This window comes from Manihot esculenta, chromosome 16 (genome assembly GCF_001659605.2).
Source record: "Manihot esculenta cultivar AM560-2 chromosome 16, M.esculenta_v8, whole genome shotgun sequence".
Classification (NCBI taxonomy): Eukaryota; Viridiplantae; Streptophyta; class Magnoliopsida; order Malpighiales; family Euphorbiaceae; genus Manihot; species Manihot esculenta.
The window spans coordinates 31,361,606-31,388,101 of NC_035176.2; the positions used below are offsets into that span (position 1 = coordinate 31,361,606).

General features: G+C 34.4%; 5 protein-coding genes across 10 annotated transcripts; 2 read left to right on the top strand and 3 right to left on the bottom strand.

The window, feature by feature from the left end:
- Positions 1-1,222: 1,222 nt before the first annotated feature.
- LOC110603035 (probable pectinesterase 53) lies at positions 1,223-4,417 on the top strand. The gene is made up of 5 exons (XM_021740684.2): positions 1,223-1,727; positions 2,056-2,245; positions 2,331-2,537; positions 2,978-3,213; positions 4,057-4,417. The coding sequence occupies exons 1-5, from the start codon at positions 1,294-1,296 to the stop codon at positions 4,202-4,204; spliced, it is 1,215 nt and encodes a 404-aa protein (XP_021596376.2). The 5' UTR covers positions 1,223-1,293; the 3' UTR covers positions 4,205-4,417.
- A 58-nt stretch (positions 4,418-4,475) lies between these two features.
- LOC110603034 (putative ABC transporter B family member 8) lies at positions 4,476-10,701 on the bottom strand. The gene is made up of 9 exons (XM_021740683.2): positions 10,303-10,701; positions 10,175-10,229; positions 9,648-9,826; positions 9,051-9,508; positions 7,061-7,601; positions 6,806-6,985; positions 5,418-6,707; positions 4,929-5,347; positions 4,476-4,835 (listed from the first exon to the last, which is right to left on the bottom strand). The coding sequence occupies exons 1-9, from the start codon at positions 10,534-10,536 to the stop codon at positions 4,484-4,486; spliced, it is 3,708 nt and encodes a 1,235-aa protein (XP_021596375.1). The 5' UTR covers positions 10,537-10,701; the 3' UTR covers positions 4,476-4,483.
- Positions 10,702-15,907: 5,206 nt separating this feature from the next.
- On the bottom strand, positions 15,908-19,683 carry LOC110604008 (uncharacterized protein C3F10.06c). Of its 5 annotated transcripts, none has more exons than XM_021742023.2 (7): positions 19,153-19,683; positions 18,864-19,021; positions 17,874-18,576; positions 17,477-17,574; positions 17,279-17,387; positions 16,876-16,935; positions 15,908-16,561 (listed from the first exon to the last, which is right to left on the bottom strand). In XM_021742023.2, exons 1-7 carry the CDS (start codon positions 19,433-19,435, stop codon positions 16,356-16,358), a joined length of 1,617 nt encoding a protein of 538 aa, XP_021597715.1. In that variant the 5' UTR covers positions 19,436-19,683; the 3' UTR covers positions 15,908-16,355. The 5 variants fall into 5 exon arrangements, with proteins under 5 accessions (XP_021597715.1, XP_021597714.1, XP_021597718.1 ...); XM_021742022.2 differs by having other exon boundaries at positions 17,477-17,577; XM_021742026.2 differs by having other exon boundaries at positions 17,477-17,577; positions 18,864-19,073; positions 19,153-19,454.
- A 145-nt stretch (positions 19,684-19,828) lies between these two features.
- Positions 19,829-21,945, bottom strand: LOC110604009 (senescence/dehydration-associated protein At3g51250). Of its 2 annotated transcripts, none has more exons than XM_021742027.2 (5): positions 21,159-21,939; positions 20,935-21,068; positions 20,654-20,820; positions 20,335-20,419; positions 19,829-20,119 (listed from the first exon to the last, which is right to left on the bottom strand). In XM_021742027.2, the coding sequence occupies exons 1-5, from the start codon at positions 21,744-21,746 to the stop codon at positions 19,951-19,953; spliced, it is 1,143 nt and encodes a 380-aa protein (XP_021597719.1). In that variant the 5' UTR covers positions 21,747-21,939; the 3' UTR covers positions 19,829-19,950. The 2 variants fall into 2 exon arrangements, with proteins under 2 accessions (XP_021597719.1, XP_043807905.1); XM_043951970.1 differs by having other exon boundaries at positions 20,024-20,165; positions 21,159-21,945.
- A 1,654-nt stretch (positions 21,946-23,599) lies between these two features.
- Positions 23,600-26,352, top strand: LOC110603711 (cytochrome B5-like protein). Its single transcript, XM_021741567.2, has 6 exons — positions 23,600-23,747; positions 24,023-24,130; positions 24,288-24,328; positions 25,032-25,109; positions 25,225-25,316; positions 26,087-26,352. Exons 2-6 carry the CDS (start codon positions 24,052-24,054, stop codon positions 26,151-26,153), a joined length of 357 nt encoding a protein of 118 aa, XP_021597259.1. The 5' UTR covers positions 23,600-23,747; positions 24,023-24,051; the 3' UTR covers positions 26,154-26,352.
- Positions 26,353-26,496: the final 144 nt, after the last annotated feature.

Consider the following 26,496-nt stretch of genomic DNA (forward strand, 5'->3'; position numbering starts at 1 on the left):
GATTCTCTGCAACTAGATTTGAAGTGACTTTAGTTCTACAGTACTCTATTGGATTTAATTTGTATATCTATTTGAAATATCAAATGAACACATTCTCTCTTTAAAAGAATCAAAATCAATTCTCTCATGTAGTTCTCGGCATGTTTGCTATGGTCATTTTTTGCTAATTGTTGAAGGAGTTTTCCCTTTGGTCGATCCTCAACTATGGGTGGTGATCTCCTTGAAAAAGTACGTTGGTAGCTTAAAGTTATACCGGATTGAGTTATTGGAATCCAAAATTTTCTATTACTTTTTATTTTTCTTATTTTTCTTTGGGCCGTAGAGCCCTTTGATGTTTTGGACTTTAATGGTTTGTATCTCTCTTCATCTTAACTTAATAAATCTACTTTTTGACAAAATTTTTTTTTAATTATATTAAAATTTATTTAATATAAAACTTTTAATAATTAATTTGAAAAATAATTAAAGAGTTTTATGTTCCATTTATTTTTTAAAAAATAAATTCTACATAAAAATATTTTTAAAAAATTATTTAAAAAATATAATTTATTTTCCATTATTTGATTATAATATTAAAAAAATTAATAATCTATATATATATATATAAATTTTTTTTCCATAAAATATAACATAATTAATAAATTTATTTATTTATTTTTAGAATTCAACACGTTGTTAAAATTAGACTTAATATAATTTTTTAATAGAAAAATTTTAAAAGAAATTAAAGTTAAGAGACTGAAATATTAAATTTTAAAATAAAAAAATAAAAATATTAATTATGCTTTTCAGACAGAAAATTTTTCCATCTTAAAAAAAAGCACACAGACAACTTTTAGGACTAATTATTGGACGGTCATGATTGATTGTTAGGTAATGCTAACAGACCCACGGGCCACGGGAAAGAACTAAGAGTTGGGTGATTAGATAGAAACAAAAAGGCATTAACAATCAGCAAAGCAATTAGCCATTAGCAATTATCCATTATCCATCTTTTATGAACAAGAATATATTCACCTTCACAACCACACTCACTCACGGGCACTACAAAACAATGCCCACGTAAAGCAATTTTCTTTTTTTTTTTTTTTTTTTTAATAATCAACGGCCAGCCAGCTCTCTTTTGTGGCCTACATCGTTTGCCCTTCTTCTCTCTTCATGGATGTCAGTGGAAGCACCCGTGACCTCTCACTCTCCCTGTCAATGATTCTCTCTTCTTACAACGTCACTTTCCACCTAAACCCCAAGTACCAACTACTTGTTTTCCTTCCTTCCTCATCTATATATATATATATGCCACTCAGCCTCTGCCTGCCTTCTCCAAATTCTGCATTCTTCTTTTCATTCTTGCTCAGAAAAAAAGAAATGTCAAATTCTCATCATGTTCTCTGTATCTTGTTTCTTCTCATTCTCCTCCATAATTCAGGCCTCTCACTAGGCCATACCAAAGGAATTAGGCCCCGGAAATCTCCCGTGAATCTTCCAACAATAAATGAGACTAGAGTCCAATTCTCAGAACAACAATTCATGAAGTGGGTCAAGTTTGTTGGCAGCTTAAAGCACTCTCTTTTTAAAGCTGGAAAGAATAAGCTTTTCCCTTCTTATACTCTTGTTGTCAACAAGAATCCAGCTGCTGGTGACTTTACATCCATTCAAGATGCCATTGATTCTCTTCCTTTTATCAATCTTGTTAGAGTGGTCATCAAGGTCCATGCTGGAGTTTACACGTGAGTTTTTTGATATATATGTATATTTTCTTGTCCTTATGTTTCTTGCTGGTCTTGCTTTGGCTCTGCCAAATTGGTCTGTTTCTGCTGAAGCATTGAGTCTTGAGTCTTTTGTCGATATTCACTTCTACATTATTTTTTGTTTATCGTAACAAGTATGGGAAAGTGATTCCAGGTTTTGTTTTATGTTTTGTCTTTTTCCTTCAACTCTCATGAACTTTATGCTCTGTTTTCTTTTTCTTAGGGGAATTTTCCTTCAATTTAATTTCATCGATTTCTAATTTCGCAATGGGTTTGTTTTTATTAAGATATGAAAGAATTTTTGCAGAGAGAAAGTTAGTATACCTCCATTAAAATCCTTCATAACCATAGAAGGAGCTGGAGCAGATAAAACGATTGTACAATGGGGAGACACTGCTCAAACACCTGGGCCAAAAGGGCAACCTATGGGGACCTACAGTTCTGCAACTTTTGCTGTAAATTCACCTTATTTCATTGCCAAGAACATTACATTCAAGGTAACAACAGTCTTCATCTTCTTCTTCTGCTGCTACTCTTTCTCTCTGTTTGGCTCTCATTACATATGCAAGCAATGTGGAACAGAACACAACACCAGTGCCACCGCCGGGAGCAATTGGGAAGCAAGCAGTGGCATTCAGAATATCAGCAGATACAGCAGCTTTCTTGGGGTGTAGATTCTTGGGAGGTCAGGACACTCTTTATGATCATCTGGGCAGGCATTATTACAAGGATTGTTACATTGAAGGTTCAGTTGATTTCATCTTTGGAAACGGCTTGTCCTTATTTGAGGTCTGCTTTATTTCCTACCCTTTGTTTATTTCCTGCGTGTATAAAATGGTAGTGGGAAAATCTATACATGCAGATCTGCTATAAGCGAGAATTGGCCGTTAATTAGATAGAATTTAAAGTTCACTGGATGAATTGCAGAGGGACCAACTAGTTAAGAAAATATAATAATTTGATTTTGATTTTGTTCTTAACTGAATAAAGAAATGTAAATTAAAAGTTGGAATCCTAGAAATTGGCTAATCAATAATTGAAAATGGGGTCATGAATTTAACTTTTTGGACCATTTCCTTGAATATCCAAAAAATATCTTAAAGTAAAAAAAGGGTGCATCATTTCTCAAATAATTGATTATGTAATAATTCTGACTGATTAATTAGGATGATAATCTAAATATGATTTGATTATAAAGAAAAGAAAATAAGAGAGAGTTGGAATGGCAGAGGTGTCACGTGCATGCAATAGCACAATACACAGGAGCACTAACGGCGCAAGGGAGGAGCAGTCTGCTGGAGGACACGGGGTTTTCATTCGTGAACTGTAAGGTCACGGGCTCAGGAGCTCTCTACCTTGGAAGGGCGTGGGGACCTTTTTCAAGAGTCGTCTTTGCTTATACTTACATGGACAACATCATCATCCCCAAAGGCTGGTATAACTGGGGAGACCCTACCCGTGAAATGTAAGTCCTCTCCATCAATATAAAAATTCATGTTATTTTGAAGTATTTTAATTTTAAATAATTTAAATGCAAAATCTAATAAACATTTTATACTTAAAGCACCCTAGCTTGAGCAAATGGTGATGATTGCAAAGTTGCTTTTGGGGCGCTGATTCTTTTCTTTTGTTTTATCTAAAATGGGAGAAATAGTGGAAACTTGGACGGTGCCCGTGCCACAGCCTCCTCGATGACCTGCACTGCACTTGATAGGTTTAGGTGAGAGCAGCTTTTCTGCAGACGAATGACCAAAATGCCCAACTAAATCCAACCCAAAATTCTCCACCTACACGCTTCAATCCACGGGCAGATTCGGCAGATGGGGACAAAAATGGGTGGTCAGAATTGTGGAAACCATACCCATGAACATATACATGTCCTTTACTCCTTCAGATTGCAAAATCTACGTGTAATGCACCTCATAAGATTGCATAGAATAAACCATCCACCCAACAAATGTGCATTGCCGTGCTTGTGCGTAGCCCATTTAAAATTTAGGCCACGCCAGAGCTGCATGGCATCTGCGCATGTTAACCTAATCCTTGGCTGCTTGTTTAGTTTTGGCATTTTCAGCTTGTCCATAGCATGATGTCCAATTGCATGAGTTGTTTTTAATAAGTTTATCAATAATTTATAAAAATTTAATTTAATTAATTTTTTTCTAATAATTTTCCTATTTAAAAATTCTTTATTTAGAAAAATATTTATAATCTTATAGAACTTGTTTAAATTTACTTTTATAAAATGACTCATATCAAACAGATGGCCAAGGTTCTGTGGGTACTAAGGGTTGTTGTGGCTTGACAGGACTGTGTTCTACGGGCAATACAAGTGCACAGGACCAGGAGCTGACTTCGCAGGAAGAGTGTCATGGTCTAGAGAACTCACTGATGAGGAGGCTAAGCCTTTTATTTCACTTAGCTTCATTGATGGATCTGAATGGATCAAATTATAAACCATATTTATATTTTTCACCATATAATTTTTATGCCCTTTTAATTATCATTTGTAAAAGCCATCTTAGTGATATTTTTGGTCCATAATTTATATTCAGATTTTTTTTTTTTTTTGGAAGGGGGGTTTTGATGAAATCGATGAGCATTCATGTATTAACTTGAGTAAAATGATCCACTGCAGTAAATTACAATACATATACTATCTTAGTTACTATTTCCAACCCTCCCTTACTATTACTGGCCATAGTTACAAAGCTTTTATAAGGTAACATGTAGAGTTAGATCTGAAGGGTGGCTAGGTTAAAAAAGGCACCTCGCTTGTTCTTTAGCTGACCATAAGTTCCTCGCTCCACCACCTTTCCATCTGCAATAAAGGCAATGGAATCAACCTTCTTGATGGTGTTAAGCCGGTGAGCCACCACGATCGTGCTTCTTCCGACCATGATTCTGTCTAATGCTTCTTGCACAACTTGCTCAGATTGCACGTCAAGTGCACTTGTTGCCTCATCTAGCAATAATATTGTTGGTTTGCGAATTATAGCTCTTGCAATTGCTATTCTTTGCTTTTGCCCTCCTGATAGTTGCACTCCTCTTTCCCCGCACTCCGTCTCGTAGCCATCTTTCAATGATCTACGGCACAAAATTTTATATTTCGTACTCATTTAATAGAAAAAAAATATGGGGTGTTAATTTTAGTATTTATGCTTTAGTTGCAGCTCTTACGAAATAAATTCATGAGCATTGGCAGCCGTGGCAGCCTCCACCATCTCGTTTTCAGATGCATCGAGCTTTCCAAATACAATGTTGTCACGTATGCTGCCAGAATACAACACTGGCTCCTGGCTGACGAGCGCCGTGTGCTTTCTGTACCATTGAACATCTAGTTCCCTTATGTCTACTCCATCTACTTTTATTGAACCTCTCTCAACATCGTAAAATCTTTGAATCAATCCGATCACCGTTGATTTTCCACACCCACTTTTCCCTACTAGTCCAACGCTTGTGCCTGGTTTCACCTCCAAGCAAAATTGGCGTAATACTAACGTTTGTAGCCTGCTTGGATATGCAAAATCAACCTTCTTCATCTCTATCCATCCATTTATTTTTTCTAGATTGGTTCCCACACTAGAACCACCCCCCACCTAAAGGAAACCACAAACATAACATGAAACAATGATGAAGAATTGTAAGCAAAAAGATTATGCAACTTACATGGGAAGAGCCTGAAATGAGAGATTGTCTGTCAAGAATTTGGAATACAGATGCCACTGCTATGGAACCTTTGGCTAAATCAGAAGTCATGCTTCCTGCTTCAGCTATAACCTTTCCAGTGCTTACTAGAATAAAGAAAGTTTTAAACACATCGCCAGCTGATATCTCTCTCTTTTCTACTAGAGTTCCTCCAAACCAAAAATCTAGAGCCCATGACATGAAAGTTAGGCATTGAGCAGAACCCATACCAATTCCTGCTAGCCATGATTTCTTCCTTGCTTCCTTCCTTGGTTCCTCTTGAGCCTCATCAAACAGTTGAAGTACCTTTTCCACACTTCCAAATGAAGTAACAATTTTATGGTTATACACTGCTTCTGCCCCGATTTGAGTACTGTGATTTTGTGCCTTGACGAAATTTGATGTGATACTAGAGAGCAAAACTTTTCTAGTATAGAAACATAGAATAGTGAGGGGCTGGACGGCGATCATGACAAGTGCAAGCTTCCATGCCACAATTAGCCCCATAATCATTGCTATGGTAACTGCAGAAGTAGTTTGAACTAACAAAGAAACTCTGTCTGCGACAAGAGATTTAACCATGGAGGCCTCATTGCTCAATCTTGAACATAGAGCCCCACTAGAGTTGTTCTCTTCATCAAACCAAGCTGCCTCAAAAGTCAAGATCTTCTCTAGCATTCTCATTCGAATTCTCTTGGTTAGCCTCTCACCCATAAAAGCAAAATTGTAGTGTTGTACAAGATTTACTGTGATGGAAATCAAAGAAAGTGAGCAAAATATTAAGGAGTATGTACGTATTCGAGCATGCATTTCCTCGTGGCTCGGTGCAAAGAAAGCTGCAATCATCCCACCAATGGTTAAAGCGTACACAGGTTGCACAGCACCAAACAATATAGCTGAGAGGCTTCCCATAAGGCCTTGCTTCCATTCAGGAGCGTTCAAAGAGAGAAGACGAGAGAAGGAAGGTGGGGGTTGAGATACAGGTTTTGGGCCGTCAAAAACAGGTAATGGTGAACCAAAGATGGCTGGGCTCGATCTTCCTGTGCTTATCCGCCCTGCACTGCTTCTTCCAACTGAAGAAATACGTGCTTGGTCTGGATTCTGTTCATGGTCGTCACAACTGAATTGCTTCTGTAACTTTGCAAGATTCGCATAGTGGCCGTTTTTTATGTTAATGAGATCGTTGTGTGAACCTATTTCAATGATGCATCCATTGTTAACTACTGCAATGAGGTCTGCATTTCGAATTGTAGAGAGCTTGTGGGCAACCACCTGATGATTGATCAATACCATGCTTAGACAAAAATTAAAAGTGCTGTGACAGGTAATTGATAATGCTAAAATAATCATGTAGGACCACTGATACTTACCAGTGTAGTTCTTCCCATGGAGGCTTGATCAAGAGCATTTTGGACTAATGTCTCTGATTCAGAGTCAAGAGCACTAGTTGCTTCATCAAGTAACAGAATCACAGGGTTCTTGATGATGGCTCTAGCAATGGCAATTCGCTGCTTTTGTCCACCAGATAAAAGTGCTCCTCGTTCCCCAACCTTTTAAACCTAAACATGTTATATTTAAACTGAATCGAATAGTATCCATTAATAGATAAAACAACTTGAAGTTACCTTTGTTTCATAGCCCTCTGGAAGCTGCCTTATAAAGTTATGAGCATTTGCAGCCATAGCTGCAGCTGTGACTTCATCCATGGTTGCATCAAGCTTCCCAAACATTATATTCTCTTTAATTGACGTCCCAAATAATGCATGTTCTTGACTAACAAGACCCATTTTTCTTCTTATCCATTTCAGATTCAATGTTCTTATATCAACACCTTCAATCTTCACAAATCCATCATCGACATCATAGAATCGCTGCACCAATGCAATGGCAGTGGACTTTCCACTTCCACTTGCACCAACGAGAGCTACTGTTTTTCCAGCTTCCACTTTGAGGCTGAAGTCTTCGAGGACAGTGGAATCCGGACGAGATGGGTATGTGAATCTGACATGTTGGAATTCAATTTCTCCTTGTATTTTGTCTAGCACAACTCCTTCTGTGTCTTCACCATCAATTTCAGGAACCCGATCAATTCTGTGGAATATTCGTGTAGCAGCAACAGAAGCTTCTGTAAAGTACCTTAAATCAGGAAGTGCCATTCCAAGGGATCTGCATTGGGTGCATTGACTGGTTCATTAATAAAAATTCTACTGCAACTAAAGCCACATACGAATACCCATTTCTAATAATGGAGAATATTTAATGCTAAAAGAAAACCATCAATGTTAAAGAGATTAAGAAAAAAATAAAACAAAAAGAATCAAAATATTATGTTTACTAGTGCGCAGCTTTCTTTTAAGATTTTTCAAAATTCTCTTTTATCACAGAATAATTTGACCGTATGCAGTAAAAAGGCCAGTGGGATTTGATAATGTTGGCTGAGCATTGGTAAAGGTTTCAAAAGTAGAATTGCATGTGGAGGAAAAGAAAATGAACTTTTGGATGAATAAATACTAAAATAAATGGAAATATATTGATCATGAAATATTAATATCCATTCTTCTTAATTTACTACAATGGAAAAGAAGTTGAATGAGTTTTTTTTTTTTTTTTTTTTTAAATTGTTATATAAAACAAATTGCCACCTTTTATTAAGATAAAAAGTTTCCATGATTAGATAAAGGAACTTTCATAAATTGGAACATACATTAAGGTAAACCGATCTAATTTGTTTGTTCACTGTTGAATTCCATAATAGTAGTCAGCAACACAAAGAATCCACAAGCATTAGGCTTAAAGAAACTTTAAGTAGTGGGGTTTTATCATAATCCTCATGAGGTAAAGGTTTTCGTATATATGAAAAGTAAAGGAAGAGACAAAACTGCACACACTGTAAAGAAAAGTAAAACCAGAGACAAAAGCTAAACCAATTGAGTTGAAGCTGATTAGAAAGGAGGCATATGGAACCCTACCATCAAAGTCGTCCATAACTCCCGTACTGGATGCTCCAAGTATACCATCTCATTACACTTGGGAGGTGGTGAATACCATCTCATTACACTTGGGAGGTGGTGAATCGAACCAAAAATATTACAATAAATAATTAAACAAAATAAAACTACCCATTGAAGCACATAACTCTTAGCCCCATCATCTTTTTTTTTTTTTTTTATAAAAGATAGAATTTTATTAATGGTCACGGAAAACTTAGTTTAAGACCCCCATAACTAATCCCAGGCAGAAAATCAACCTAGAGAGAATCAAGTTAAATGAGAAAACCTCATATGGAACGAATCCATTATGCAAACATAAAGTGTAAAGACAAGTTAAATAGAATCTGGGGAAATTAAAGGAAAGAGATAGCTATTTCTTTGGAACTCCGGTTTCGAAGGCTTAACATAATTACTAGACCTAACTTTCCCAAGAAAATTAAATGGGAGGACTCCACTAAATCTCTGATTTTGATCAAATAACTTTTGAAAAGGACAAATAGTGAATATCAACTTAGCATGCTTTGTCTATTTTTATATTAATTAACTAGGTATAAGTTAATAAATATGCTTGAAAAGTAAGCAATATATGAAGGAAAATGTAGGCAAAGGAATAAAAGGAACATACAGTCCTCCCAATATGAAGGAAATTCCGCCAGCATAGATCCTTCCTCCACTTTCTCCTTTGTACATAACCAGGCGGCTTCCATACCAAGCAAGGAAAGCCCATATTGCAAATGAAAGACCAGTGCTCCCCACTGCAAGACCTTTAGCTATGCCTTGCTTAATTCCCAGCTTCGATGTTCTATTCAAAATAGCTGAATATTTATCAAGAATCCTCTTCTCAGCAGTGAATGAATACACAGTCTTGATGGAGCTCAGTGCCTGCTCAACTATGGCGTTTGCTTTGCTGTACTCCTTGTGAGCTTTCTTCGACAAGTAGAGAAGATATTTCCCATAAATCATTCCAGGGATAATTAAGAGAAGCAGAGTTGGGAAGGCTACTAGAGACAGTCTCCATGAAAAGTAGGTGGAGAATGCAAGTCCTGAGATGAAGACTGATGCGTGCATCAAAAATATGGGTACCTGAAAAATTAGACAGAGGATTTGAAAATCAAGTGCAAATTGATAAACTAGCCATGAAAAATTAATTGATGGATACAGATCTTGGAAATTGCGTCCATAATGTCTCGAAGAAACTATAACAAAAACGTTGTTGGATTACCTTTTCACTTAGTACTTCTTGTAGAAGAGAAGTATCCTTTGATATGCTATTGATGATCTCTGAAGTAGTTGCTTCTTGTGAATCGAAAAACCCAACTTCTTGTCGGAGAGCAGCTTCCAAATACTTGTAACGGATCTTCAAAACCTGTCGTTCGCTGGTTTTGCTCCAACAATAACCTTCTGCAATCATCAAAGATAGATTTACGACCCATACATATGCTCTAGCCAGCCTAGGGCGAGGATTTCTATGTTCCACCAACACACAAATAATCATTTTCTTTAAAGATAGTGTGAAGATTAGGGCATTTTATAGGGTTCCACACAATAACGACTTCATTTGTCGTTGTTTTCGATGTTTTCAGATCATGTCTCGTCGTTACCACTCCCACCTTGAGCTCTATGTGGGATGCTATTTAATTGATGGGTTCATTTAGCTTGTCACTACATGTTCAAACAGCTTCTTGCCCAAAGAAAGCAAAGCAAAGAATATGCATATATAATTTGGTAGTATAAAGTTTTTGAAATTACCCATAAAAGCCACCACCATGACTGCTAATCCCAAGTATACAAAGTATAAACTGCACTGTTAACAAAAGTGTACACGTTAGGTACAGAGAGAGAGAGAAACAAGAATGATGGGAAAGTTGACTGCTAACCTTTTCAACTTCAGTCATGAAATTCCCTTGATTTTTTTGGCCCTTACCATAGCCCAAGCTATTCATTAAGCGGCTGGCAAACACCAGCAGGCAGTTGGTGGACATGCCATCGCCAATAGCTCCAACAGTACCCAGAATCATAAGTAGCATATCAATCCAATCTGCATATCTGAAGATTATGGCTATGGAGTTTCTCTCTTCGTTTCTCATCTCATTCTTCTTTGGAGAACTCATTTTCTATCTGCTTCCAAAACCCTTTGTTCAGAGAACTTGCAAGCTAAGATTTTTTTCAGTATTTGCTAGCACATTAGCAAAAAAAGAGAAAAAGGACAAGGTTTGTGCATATATAAAGGACTTGGCTGGCTCAAACAAACGATTTGCACATCTTCCTCTGTCTATATATAGAAGAAGGAGGGTGGGGATTTTCCATCAATCAACCCTTATAAATTATAATTAAAGGTTTCCTTTAAAAAAAATAAATAATACATGTGGGGTGGTTAAAGTATTCTTTTAATGTTCTAGTGGTGAATACTTTCCATACTATCAAGACTTTCCATACTATCAAGATAGCCTCCATTTGGCCAAATGTTTTCAAGACAGAGGACTCAGTACTGTCTGATTCGCCTTTGAAAAAAATATTTCACATAACCATGTTTTTCATCACTATTAATATTTGAATTTCTATTTGAAAAATAAACTACTCCATTAATATTTGAATAAAATCATAATATCTCAATATTTTGTTGAGTACTCTTGAAATAAAATCATAATATTTTATTGTCATATGTTAGTCCATACAACTGTAAAATTAATATTACTATAAAATTTCTTACTGTTAATTTTAATATTTATTGCAATGAATATTGAATCTAAGTAAAATTAAAAAAATTATACTTTGGTAATATAAAATTCAAATATTAAGATTTCTTATATTTTATGATAAATATTTTATGATTGTAAAATTAATGAAGGCTAATAATGATAAATAATAATGACAGAATTCAAGAATCAAATACTGGATTACTTTTTCTTTTTGTATTATTTTGAATCAATTTATTATCCCAAATTTTTTCAAGAGGGAAGATGGTCACTATTGTCCCAACACCCAATTATTGTTCTTATTCCTTGATCAATTTGTCAAGTTTAGTTCCACCTTCACGTGAGGTTGCTCTTTTTTTCTTCCTTAAAGTGTCCTATATTGTCGGCTTTTTAAAGCTTTCTATTTTATTAATAATAATAGTCCTGGCTAGCTAGAGGCATATATTCCAAATCTAATTGATTATTTTATTTTTAATTTATTTTTTATTATTAAATTAGATTTCTTTCACTACTGTAAGAACTCATGCTTAATTATTGTGATTAATTTATAAATTAAGACCAAATATATGCCTAAAATTTTCAAACTTTAATAATATATTCATTCCGATATTTATAAATCTTGTACAGTATTTTTTCTTGTTCCTCCGCTCATCACCGGGAGGATTAACTGAGTGAACAGCAGGAGCATGGTCAGATTGTAATACGTCACCCCACTATGCATCCCCAGCTGTATTTGTCTCTCAAAAATGAATAAAAATATTATATAGATGTGCATTTTACATTTCCCTTTCTTCTTCCACTTGTTCTTTAGTTCTTGTTTCCAATTAGGATCCAATCTGTCAAGCCTTTGCCACCTACTCTTTGCCTCTTTTCCTGAGAAATGCCACGGATGATATAATTACCCATATCTTTGCTTTGAATATATATAAACATTCTTGCATCTTTGAATACCCAATTAGTCATATAGAATAAATTGCATTCCTAGACTTAATCCAAATAATTAGCTACATCAAAATTTCATTAAGGAATTCCGAATTTAATTTTTCCATTTTTTATTCCCTTAACTTAAATAATATATATATGTATAATATTTTTATTATTATATAATATTAAAAAAAGTTATAATAAAATGATATTAAAAATATAAATTATTTAATTTTAAGCAGCAAGAAATGCAATTAATCAATATTTTATGTTGGGGAAGAAGGTTGGGTTGATTCTCTATTTTTTTTATTATAATTTCAATTATTATTATTTTTTTAATGGGCAAATACTAATTACAAATAAACAAAAGGATTAAAACACATGATTATTAATAATAATAATATAAAATTTTATAGTGGGATTGCAGTGGAGTCTTTCAGGAATCATATTCTCTCTTACCAAAATTGACTAGGGTTTGACTTGGTTTTACTCCACCCTTAATAATTTAATGATGCTTCAGCTTTATGCTTGCCAACTCTTTGCCGTCCAAATCCTATCACCAAGATTATTTTCATTTAATTGTTATACATATTCATTTATTTAATTATATATTATTAAAAAATATAGAATATATTTTTTTTAATCTTTTAAAACGATTAATATACATAATTATATGTATGAAAGCCACAAAATTATAAAAATAAAATAAAATAAAATAAAATAAAATGAAGATGAATTATTGGACAATAAAAGAATCATCTTGGCATAAGTACAGGCCTCCGCCTTGTAAAATCATTTGGAAAAAATAATTCCTACCTTATAATAATATTGTTTTATATGAAAGATTTCGATTTGATAATAAGCATGTGAATCATGTTTGATATATAAATGGTGGTCAGGACTTTGCCAGTTTTTCTTTTTTTTTTATTATTATTATTTTAATTAATTCAGGTTAATTATTTATTCTTATTTAATCTATTGATTTGAGAGCTATTAAATGGGTTAAATTAAACAATATATTTACAAACGTGTTAACATGTTAAAACTATTAACTTAATATAATTAAATATTAAACTTAAAACTTAATCGAAACAAAATCACTTGTAAAATAAGCCGTATTAGAGTTTAAATTTCTTAATTAATTTATGCAATGATTATAATTAATTAAATTTATATAAAATTTATTATTAATAATAATTATATTATAAAAATTTTTCTGTCATGCAGATGGAGACTAAACCTGAACGCTTATGGACAATTTAATATAAACAAAAGGAATAAAAGTAGAAACGAATTGTAGGTGGGGACAATTCCAACAAGTTGCATAACATTAACATTAGCAGAAACTACTTTTGGTTGTTTTATTTTGAAGTACTTTAATATTGACAAAAATTCTCTAATTAATCACATCTCATATGTGTAGATATAATATTGATTTGAAAATCACAATTAAAATCAACCACTTAAATTTATCATCGGTTATAATTATGATAGAGACAATGCTAGTTCAGTTTTAAAATCATATTCAAAATCAACCGCTTAAATTTATTTTTATAACTCCCATAGCTTTGTATTGATTGAAATTTTTATATATTAAATATTATATTCATATCAAAAATAAAATAAATTTTCATTCTAATAAAATTTTTTAAAATTTTTTAATATAAAATAAATTTTTAAAAAATAAAATAAATTTTCATTCTGATAAAATTTTTTTAAATTTTCTTAATTTTTTTTTTCATTTCGTTCATTTCAAGCATAGGGTCTAATAATACCACAAATATTGCTCAGATTTCCTATCGTTATATTTTATCCATATATGGTATTCAATTTTAATTAAAATTTATAGTTATAAACTATCCAACAGGAAGAGTTTAAATTTTTCTTAGGTCACAGTTTTAAAAGTTTCCATATATCAATATTAATAAAGTTCTAACTTGTAATGTTTGTTTTATAAAAAGTGGGATAATTAATCACATAATATATAAAGTCTATACAATAAATTCTAATAACATGATCCCATTAACATATCAACTAAAAGATTGAATTGCCAACTAGTATTTAAAATGCAGTCGTTAGATTTTCATCACCTTGAAAGTCTCTCCCATGGACATGGAACCTTCCTTTCCATGACTTAGGAGATTGTGAGTCAGAGGAGTATGTTCTTTTTTTTTTTTTTATACTTTTTTTCCTTTTTTATAAGCCAAAATTATTAAAAAAACCTTAGCATAGTACATTATATTCATCGACAAGACCCAAAAAAAAAAAAAACTCAATAATAATATGATATGTTTTAAAGAAATTAATATTTTAATTTTTTAATCCACTTTAAAAATATTAAAATTTAAAATATCACACTCCAAAATAATTTTAACACCATTGAGGTAAGTAATAAATATTTCTTATATTTAAACTACATTAATATCTATTGCATTAATTGTTGCTTATATTTTATAACTACAATTTATTCTTTTATTTAATTGGTTAGGAAAATATAAATATTTATTATTGTTTAAAAATTTTAAATTTGATTGGTTAATAGACTTTTATTTAAATTTAAATTAGTTAAGAAATAGATTTATGTTTAAATTTAAATTGGTTAAAAAATTAGTTAAATACTTCAATTCTATTTAATTACAATTTTTGTTACAATTCAAAATAAAATTTTAACAAATAAATAATAGTTAGTCATCTTTTAAACAATTTCCCCTTTGAAAAAAAGTTTTCTTTAAATTTAATTAATAACATAATCTAACTTAATTTTTATAAATATATTACAAATTATTAATGTAAGTTATAAATAATAAAAGTATATTTTAAATATATTAATAATTAAATATTAAATAAAATAGCACAGTCTCCCTACTAAATTTATAATGTTCTCATCCAACTAAATTAAATATTATTGCTAAATCAAGACCCAACCTTTAAATTCATTATAAACAAATTCACTTTTCACTTCCAATTTGAAATTCCCATATTCCGTTGATCGGACCAAATCCAAAGGCACTCTTGGTCAAATAATATTTATCACTATAAGGTATTTGTGTTAAATGTAATTTCCTTGAATACTCTTATAGTTCAAAACGAGAGATATGATTAGTAATAGTTTAAATAATTAAATTTAATTGTTTATTTTGAGTTTTTTATTATTATTATGTAATTTTAATTTAATATAATATTTTAAAATTAATTAATATATATAATTGATTGATTGATTAAATTAAGCAAGAAAGTGGGCCTTAGAGTAGAGGTAGGTCCACCACTTTAAACCCAAGTCACTAAATTTAATTATTGAAATCATGGTTTTGCCATCATCGACCACAAAGAGAAGGGGAAAAAACACTTAACAGGGCAATAGCTAGTGGGGATTCACAACTTTACCAATCATTATCATACAAAGAAGGTGACAACACAATAAGAATGCGAAAATGACAAAAGCAGAAGCCTATGTTTTATTACATTACATGCAAATAAAGAAATAAAAATGTAAGCTTTCCATTACATTAACCAAATATAAAAACTAAATGGACACTTCTTTTCTTAAAAAATTTACACTTAAAAAGAAAGAGACAAGCAAGAAGGTATTATTGGAGATTTATTAAAAGTTAAAGCAGAATAATAATGGATTTCCAACACCATTAGAAGAGCAAGAGAAGATTAGGGGGTCCATTTCATCTGTTTTTTCTATTTATGGAATTCAATTAGGTGGCCTAGTCTTCTTTTTCCACCTACCCTCCAAGAAATTGCACCAGGCCGGCAATACTAGCAATTAGCAAATAGCAACTGTCACACCCTTTTAAGTTTTCCTTTTTATTGCTCTAAAGCCTAATTCCTCTCTCACGCATAGATTTAGCTGGCATGCTATCAAAAATAAAATTATTTAATGAAGTTATTTGTTTCTAACCAACTGACGCATTGAAGATAACAATGTTGAGGTAGAACTGAATGTGAACCGTTTCTCTCCTTTTCCTGAATAATAACGTTTCAATAGTTGCCTTGGGGAGTGGATTCTCCAAAAACTTACTAACCAATCACTTGTGTTTGCCTTGGTTAGTATCCCCACAATTAAGGATAAGTAAAATCTGCTTCAGTTTTCTCTGGAAAATTGAACTTTTACTATAAAATTACAGATAATACAAGATCCCAATGCAGTCTGCACCTCAAATTCGGCAACGTTCTTTCTCCTTCCCATCCCCATAATGTGAATGTTTAAGAGATCTTTCTCCAGAAAAGGGAAATGATGATGCAGCTGTTAGTGCAGAATTTTACGGGCTAAAACAAGACACTGCCACTCTGCCCATTTTGTTTTAGCAACATTCTTCCTGGTTAGCACTCCTACAATGTGAACGTGAGGATGGCGATCTTTGTCCACTCAGAAATGCAAAGACCTGTTTCAAATTTCCTCTAGATGGACGAGCAGTCACTGCAAATTTACAGATGAAAATAAGCCTCCGTCTCATCTCGCACTTGGTAATTTGTATATTTCTGAAGGATTCTCCATCATCAAAGGTTCCTAATAAAAAGGTTCAAAGTTTAAAATAGACTCAAGAAACAGAAGATCAGTATTCTTAACTTTTTTCAGTATGACTAAAGGAGCACAAAAGATTGGTGGTAACACAAGGAAATTGACAGCAGTATCTCAACTACAACTCGGTCTTAATTTTCCAACACTGGGAAGCAAAATATATTGCCAAGACAGTGAGATAAATACCAGCAAAGCAAAAGCAAAGGGAAAAAAGTGAAAGAGTTTTTTGTGGCATTTGATTTTCGCCCAATTCTCAGGCCTCAGAAATGATTTCATCTTTATGGAATATACAAGCATCTTACCTGCATCACTGAATAAAGATGTCAAAATTGCTAGACAAACACACACGCTGATATCTTCCCCTGGAAACAGAAAATATTAAAATACATTGGCAGTCAGCTAAACATGCCTGGTTATCCATGCAAAATTAGTATGTCAGTTATCTAATACAGACAGCAAATACAATAACTAGAGGAAAAAATGTGCATGCTAGGCTGCTATGTGAAATCTGAAAATTGAAAACAGATCCTTTAGTAAATGCAAAAATGGGACTCGTTTCAAAAGCTGCAACATAAAATCACACACTGCTCAATTTTACATGGAATGATTTCAAGTCCACTAAGGCATCATTTACTCAGCTTTATTTATCTAAGCCTATCCAACAATGCGAATCCAGAAGGCAATGCCGCATATACAAGTCCTTACCATTGTTGCAACAAACAAGAAGTCTATTCCCTTTGCCAAGATTCGCCTTTGCAAAGCTGACTGCAGCAGGGAGATTGCTTAATATGGAAAATCGATCCAATTTTGAGCTCTGCACAGCCAAAAAAAAAAAAATTTAAAGAAAATGTTGCGTTGACGCAACAGAAATATTTGGCATCCCTCTATCTCTTCCATACGCACCAACATAGGAAGATGCAAATATGCTTCACTATCTTGTAGATGGGTCTGGAAGGATTCTTGATCACAATTCAAGATGCAATCAACATCAGATGCGTGTGCTGCTGCAAAATGAAGAGAGGGAGGGAGAACCAAACAGAAGGGAAACATTAAAGATAATATTGCCATCACAACTATATAATTAGGAAAAATAAATAAGAATAACCATCACACAAGGAATTTTAAATTCAAAGAGATAGGGAGAAGACAAAGAAAGTATATATATATATACTGCCTGTTTGAAAAAAAAGAGAAAGCATACTAAGTGCTAACCTAATTATTGAACATAAAGGAAACCATCAAAGAAGTATTTACTATATGCAAGATTAGAAGAAAAAAATCAGCTAACGAACTAGCATACCATGTTGAGTTGTGCCCAATGCAAGATTAGTCGAGCCTAGCCAAAACACTGCATGATCTTCATCTATGTTGCGAGACATTAGAGTACTATTCCCATTAGATAGATCCAAAGATAATGAAGGATCCATTTGAGAAAATTCAGCAGTGCTGTCAGAATTTTCAGGAGGCTTCAAAGTCACCTGAGGAGCATTTTGCCCCCTTTGAGCACGATATACTCTGTCCTTTTCAACAATATCAGCTACCTTCTGATTACACAGATCAGGTCCTGAACTTATTAGATCAAATGCATGCTTCCAGAAAAGACTGGGTGAGAGACCTCTTGCCCAACTTTCTTCATCATCTCCAGCTCCTGCTATATAACTCCAGCTAAACTCAGAGGTGGTACGATGTTGATAAATCCCGCTCGAAAAGGAGGTTGAAACAAGGATAATCGGAGTGAAATCCCAGGAATCATGATCAGGTACTTCATTCAACCAGATGACAGTCTTTTGTGATATCCATAGGGGTCGTAGAGGCTTTTTCAAGCATGACGCAACAGAGGCAATATCAGCTCCACTGTCTTCCAATTGTTTACTCCACCCGTCTATACGTTCCTCAATAGCTGCTTTCTCTGTTTCAGGAACCCAAAGGGGAAGATGCAAAGAACAATCCCAATTTTGAGAGAGCATTCTTGTATTTTCAGCATGCTTAGAGGAATCAGCCTCCTGCTAGCACAAGAAGAGATGCGCAAGACTTGATGAAAGGGTACTACATCATAATTTATTCTAATAGCTTCCTAATGTAGTTCATTAATCAGATAATATATAAGAATTTTTTGTGAAAAAGACATAATATTTCCTGGAAAGGTTGATGCCCGCAGGAGTAATGATACCCCAGATCATGCTTGGACAGTAAATGGCCAAAGATTTAATTCATTATAAAGAACAAAATGAGGTTACACGATCAATCTTTTTCTATAATAGAACTTCAAAATAGCATTATTAACAATCACCTCCTGCATTATCGTCCCACTATCTCGCAGTTTGCTGATATGATTAAGAATGGAGCGATTCAGAACACAAGTCCAAATGGGTATTGTTTTCGACATGCTATCTGGAAACCGTTTCCCTTTCCGAGTAGAGTCAACAATGATACACCCTCCTTTCTGCCCTACCCATCAAACAAACAAAACAAAACAAGGTGGTCTCAGACCAAAAACCACCTAGAAAATACCATAAAATGCTAAGCTTGTAAGGTAATTAGATCCACTGTATCGAAAGAATTTGCAGGGAAATATATACCAGCAAGCTCGGCAATATGGAGGTTGAGGCGAGAGGTGTTAAATGACCAATTATTGCTGTGGCCATCGGTGGATTTGAAGTAGCAAGTAGCGTCGAATTTGGGAGAGTACCAGAGGCCACACCGGAGGTTGGCGAGAAGAGGAAGGTCGGGCCATAGCTGGGAGATCTCGCCAACAAAAATCGAGTCTTCGTATATGGATCTCAAAGCGTTGTAAAGAGTATTATCTCTTCGTTTTATGGTTCTCACAGCTCTGTATATGCTTATCTTCCCTTCACTATCCATGGATGTTGCTGTGTAAATTTGCAAGCGTTCGAGAGCTAGGGTTTAGCAGAGAGATATCGACAATTTGCTTCAGAACGACCTGTCGTTTCTATAAACCTAGGGCTCAACCACCCCTAGTCTGCAGAATTGTGAAATTCTCCAAAAGCTGGCGTCTCACCAGCGAGAGTGTCAAGTAAACGTCTTGTCGCTTATATCTAAGAAACAGCAAACGACACACTTACTACAGGTACTAATTTTTTGCTTGCAAGTCCCAACAGGCGGGATGGAGAATGGCTTCCCGCCCTGGGGTCATTGCTAAATTAATGTAAAGTTTGCAGAAAGAGCTTGTTTTCTTACAACTTCAGCTGAAACAGGCCATTGTTTTGCTGTTCTTGCTTTTATTTAATTAGTGAATTTAAACTTGGATGTAAATAAGATTATAAATTTCAAATCAAACAAGTAATAAGATAATCAGATGATCAATCAAATACATTGTTCTTGTTTTCAACTTGTAAATAATACATTCATTATATGGCTTATGTCTTGCTAGTTCTGTACTTTGCTGCATTCCTCAGCATTCCTCCTTTGACAGATGATGCTGGATTGATTGCCTTTCTTATCTTGAATATATTCCAAGCAGTGTTGATACAGTGCCCTGCAGTTGCAAACGCATCCTCAGTAGCCTCCCCTGCGTTTTCGCCAAACCTGTCGCCAGAAAATAACAATTTCCAGGAACAACAGGCGTTACTCACTGAAGAAATTCAAGGGCATCAGCGACTGAAGGCATATGCTGCCTCTTCTATACAAGTGAAATATAATTGCATCCCATTTTAGCTATTCTTGGATTGGATGAATTATCCAAAAAGAATAGCTTAACTGTAGCAAGAGCACGAAAAATTGAGCGTTTCATAGGTGATTACCTATTAGTGACCATTCTGCTTGTAGCCTTTGAGGTTGCAGAGAAAGCTTGTTTTTCAGCAGCTTCAGCTGCATCTACAATCTTGTCTGGAGTTGGCAAAATAAAAAATGCAGTAATTCATATAAGAACTTGTTTGGATTCATCCCACATTGCCTAATAACTTGGATTAATTATTATGATGCATTAATCATTTTGGTTAAAGTGAAAAGTGCTCAAAAAATTATTTGAGTAAATTTGGGCGATACTGTTACAACTTGCTTATAAAAGACAATACTAGTAATTTGTTTTGAAGGTTAAGCACAAATTGTGGCTTCACTTACTGACAGCATCAAGTGAAGCTAAGATGACTTCTCCTGGTACCGTAGATAGCAATGCCTTCCCTGCTTGGGATTTCACCACAGTCCCCATAACTGAACCAGTAGCAATTCCAACGCCATCAAGCATAGTTTTGCTCAGCTTTTCTGTCATGTTGGACAGCTTTCTCACACTACATTATTAGTAGCAGCAATTAGCAATCACACATTTTGACTAGAAAAAAAGAGAAAATAGACATGTTCCTGTTATTTTAATATTGAAATTATTTGTTCTGTTCTTAGGATACCGTTTTAAACTTTTGTTGACTTTGCTGTTCTTTGTGGCCCCAGTACTTGATTTGCTCCTGCTAATTTCTTTGGCTGGAGCACCATTTTTCTCCTCTGCAGCACGAGTTAAAATCATTTCCCCTCCTTTCTGGACCTGCTTCCCATGTCTCTTTTAGAATAATTATCCATAGGATTAAGAGTGACTATTTAAGGACTAAGTTAGTTACTGATCCATAAAACCAACCTGGTTATTGTATGCATTACTACATTTGAAGATTCCCTTGACAAGCTGACCAGTTCCTTGCGCAATAGCCTTGGCCAAAACATTGTTGTAATCTTCAACACTTGGAGCAAACTCTTTCCAATCAAGATTTTTACTCCTAGTTGATGAAGCAGGCCTCGAAAAGCACGAATTTTCAGAAAGAAACGCATCCAGCAAACCCAAACTGCTACTGTACTGCTCCAAGAAAGTTACACCATAGCTCAAAGGATCATCATCTTTCATTGGCAAAGAGAAGAGATAGTGTAAACCATCAAGCTTAACCACCGGTTCATCTTTTGTCAGAGGCCATTGGAGATCACCAGCTTTCACAATTGTAGCAAGAGAAACATTATCGTCCAAGATACGAACGAGAGTGAACTCACCCGTGGCGAGTTCTAGAGCTTCTCCACCTTCCATCAGATGAACTGTGCATGCTGGGATTTGCAATAGAACTTCTTGTTTGAGATTTTTGGGTTCTGGGTTTTGTTGGTAAGCTGTATGAGCAGCATTTGATGAGGTAGCCTTCATGGTAGAGGTGGTGCTGGACCTTGTTGGCCTAAAACAACCCATTTTTATTTTTGGGTGGGTTCTTGTTTTCTTTGATGCCTGAAGAGGAGAATGCTATTTGTGATGTGAAAGACAGGAAGCAATGAAAATGAAAGAGAATATGAATTTTCGTTTCTTCTTTGTGACTTTATTCTATTCCTGATTGATAAACGAGCAACTGTAGGCCTTTCGGTGGAGAGCTTTATTTGACAAGCTAGCAGAGAGGGGGACTATCAGCTAAGTGAAAAGCAAATGAATAAAGTAGCCACCTCACCTCCATATGGAAATTTATTCGTCCTCCTCTCACCCATTTCTTGCCTTCATTTGTGTAAGAATTAAAATCCTTAACCAGTTCTTTTCAAATGCCCTAATACATTCCTCGGAACATAACAATTGCTCACAGTTTAAATCTTATCTATATTAACGTTAGTCAATGTCCAAATATTAGAAAAAGAGTCTTGAATCTTTGCTTTTTTTTGTCTTTTTTTCCCCCTCCCTGCTAGCTAGCACCTCAAAATACCTACTATTCTGCCTTGTAGAATACACACAAATGCCTTAACTTTCCGCACAACAAATGGTCACACCACTGTCCCGTTTGCAAAGAGGCACACAGCTAATTTTTCATAATGTCCATGTAACCACTAAAACGTGGTCGTGCAACTAAACGTGGTCATGAAGATCGTGCAAAAAAGGAGTTACTCTACTAGCTTGTGGCAGGAAAAATGGGAAAATTTATGGACAATAGTTGTACGGTAGTAGCTTATCATGGTGAGACAAACATATAACTCAAAATAAAATTATTGTATAAACAAACGTTAATATAGTAATATTTATCTAAAAAATGCGCCAACAAAATATTTAAATAGAGTAGAAAGAAGTTTTTAAAATAAGTTGAAAAATTATACAGTTGACAGTTCGGGTAGTAGTATCAAGTGCTCCATCAGGGTAGGAGAAGCTTCTTTTTTCTCTCTATCCAGAAGTGGTTTTTCCGTCTATATCTTTGTACAAAATTATACTTAAGAGTATTTTTGTTGTTGTAAGCAGATTTGGTGGTAATACGTGAGGGAATGTATAGATTTGCTTAACTAGCTTTGGCATGCGACAAGGGTAGTCGATATAGCAAGCTCTACTATTTTATGTGGCTTTTCTACATGCTGGATTTGTGATCATCAATGGTGGTTTCTAGCTTCAGCTGCATACAACAAGTATAGCCTTGCATGGTGGGAGGGCTCTTAAGTATTTGACGGTGGTTATTTTCGGTGTCTTAAAGTGGAGCTATGGCTTTTAGTTGTAGTGGCAACATTTGTTGATCTTCTAACAAAAGTCATGTAGCTATTATTTAGCTCATCCAATGACAGAACAATTTTTAACTATAGAACCAAAGTAAGAAGGAGAAAAAAAAAATCACAATTTCAAATGGCCTGTAATAGCAGCATCGCATCAGACTAAATAAGGACATTTGCAAAACATTTCAATGTGAGCCAAGACAAAGCAAAATGAACCCAAACCACCTCAACTATCAAAGAATCTATTAGCCCAATTAGATAAATAATTCGCGGTTATTCTATTTATTATAGTCCAAAAATTTAGATTAATTTTTAATCAATTTGAAATAAATTCTGATATTATTAATATAAATTAAATTTAAGTTTGGATAATTTAATTTTCCCGGTGAGCCTATCCGTATCCGTTTACATGTCTGTTGGGCTATAAAAACAGTTTTTAAAAAATTATATAAAAGAAGGACTATAATTTAGATGGACCTAAAAAATTATGTACCAAAAAGAATGACTATAGTTTCCAGGTCCAGCCCACGTGACGTTGTCTAGAGCAAAAACGTTATCAAGCTCCGAGATCTAATTCAGGGGCCACGTGCGGACGGAAGAGACCATGATTCAAAGAAAACAGCCAAAATTAAACAACTCACTCGCAAGCTCACACTCTTGCTTTGTTCGCTTGCATCTGCATTTGAACGCTCCCTTTTCTCGCGTTTTCTCAGCTGCCAAACGCAGTGCCCTGAAGAAGGTACCCCTCTTGAAAACATGGAATCAGCTGTTTAATTGGCATTTCTGCATACTTTATTTTCCTTCTGCATATTTAGTTCTCCTCATTGTTAAGTCTGTCAATGGGCATAAGGCGAAGGAACTTTCAACTTCTTTTCTACATTCAGAATGGTCTTTTTTCCTTTTCAACCTCTTTTGAATGATCTTGTGACTAAATATATTTCAAAAGCTTATGAATTGCGCATACAATGTCATTTGATGTGTATACTTTCTTGGGTGAGTGTGGTTTTAATGCAGGGGAAGGAGCTAAATCTGATTTCTGAGCTATGGCTGTAGCTGTGGTGGCATTGATTTTGGTTTTCCTATTGGGAGGTTTTATTTTGATTCCTCGACGCCTTAAATCTGGTAACTTTTCCCTTCCTTTCCTTTCTTTTGTTTCCTATCTATTGCTTTTCAAGGTATACCTGATTAGAAAGTGAGGTTTCAGAGAGACAGAAACATAGAATGTACTTTTTATCTTTTACTGTGTTTTGATTGATGGGTGAATATTTGTTAAATGCAGCTCAAAGACAGAAGGTGCAATCAAGTATTAGCGAGAAGAAGGTGTGTGTAATATTAGGAACTTTAACACATTCCTAAAAGATTTAATGATTTTAAGGTTCAAGTACTCCGTTGCTTGCATTACATACTTTGTTCACAATTTGCTTGCTGTGGAAGACAAACTGTTGGACTCATTGATTTTGTACTCTGAACTCTCTAAGATTTTATGACTGTTAGTATTTATGTATTCATCATTCTTATAAATGATGACGAATTAGGTCCTTTCTTTATTTAGTTCAAAGTTGATATTCCTTTGATTGTTGGTAATGCTTGATCCACATTTCTTTTTTGCTCAAAGCTGTCTTTGCCGAGCACATTTTTGAGGAACTGACTTCTTAGCCTCTGACTCGCTGATCATTGACTATAGAGAATCTAAGTTTTTCTTTTCTATCATCAAGGGAATAAAGAGGCAACTAGCCATTGAATTGGAGAGATCAAGCTGGAGAGATGCCATAGTCTGCTTATGTTGATACATATATATTTAATTATTGATGTATATTAAAATCTATGTACTTTTCACTCTTGTAAATTGGTTTCTGGCATGGCACTGTAAATTTGTTACCATAAATGATATGATATCATGACCATTTATTTCAGAGACTGGTGAGATAAATGACCTACAAAGTGAAGATGTTGGTCGGTTCATTACTTTCTCACAATAGCATTTGTCCAATTTGTGTGTTAATTAACACTTTCTTGTTCTCAGGTATCCAAATTTTACAGTAAAGCCGAAGTATCTCTGCATAATAAGAGAACTGACTGTTGGATCATTATCAAGGAAAAGGTATTTCTTAGGTTTTAGTTCAATCTTCCATATGAAAAGCTGAACTGGTTCTCACTTTAGGGTGATATTATGTGACAAGGCTTCTTCTTAACGCGTCCATCTTGTATGACTATAGGTGTATGATGTTACCTCATATGTAGAAGAACACCCTGGAGGCGATGCCATTCTAGCACATGCTGGGGATGATTCAACCGAAGGATTTTATGGGTATGCATGTCTCTACTGAAATAAGTTTCCTTCTTATATATTTCAAAGAGAAGTTTACATCAAATAATTGTCACCGCCAATCTTGTTCTTTTCTCTGCCAATGTTATGTGAAGTAGTATTAGGATCATAAATTCAGTAGTGAATTGTTCCAACTGATTACAATCAACTTAAAATATTTTGAGTAGGAGTTTTACCCGGTTGGTCGAGCCCACCTTTAGCTGTGCATCAATCTGACTAGGGATAACTTTGCAATTTGGGTATTGTAAGTAAAATGAGATGAAATTATTGTTTCAGGCTTCCAACTCCAAACTATCTGTAAATAGAACTTTTCGGTGACACTTATCTCCCTCATTCTCCCATAATGAGTCAGCTTATAAACAGTTCTTGTGAGAATTCTAATTGGTTGGTGATTGCTGAATTTGTCTGTTTTGAAGCACTCAAGAGAAACCTATTTGAACAAAAATAATTCTCATTTCTCTTGCCCTCCTCAAAATCCAAATAATGCATTGTACTTATTTATTTCCCTTGCCTAATTATGTTATAGGGCAATTCTTACCTAGACAAGTCTACATGGACCCATAATGTAAACACATGGTGGGTCCACATGAAATCCCACATGTTTATAGTACGGTTCATATAGACTCGGTTTAGATAAGTATTTTCTTATGCTGTGCATTTTTTTTAGAGATTATATTGTGTTTACTTATTATACAGTGTTTTAATTGCATAGTTAGCCTCACCAACTTTTCCATTTTCAATTCTATACGCAGACCTCAACATGCTACAAGAGTCTTTGACATGATTGATGATTTCTATATTGGAGACCTAGAGCAGTAATTTTCTACCCCATTGGATCACAATATTATCCAGTACTTTGGGAATAACACTATTCTTGTGTTGGCTTTTTGTCTTTCATCCGAAAGTTTTCCCATATTTTTGGCTTCTGCACTTCATTAACTTTGTGAAAGTAGACGATGGACTAGCCTCATTCCAAATACAGGATGAAATGATAGTGGAAATTATTTACAAATTTTTATCCTTTCAGGGTGTTCAAGTATTGAAACTTTAAGATTAAAAAATGGCAGACCATTTTCAAGCGTCAAATGAAGGCCTTAACGTTTTCTTGTTCGACAGATCATGATATTACTCCTTCCTCCAAAACACTGCAATTGCCTGGAAA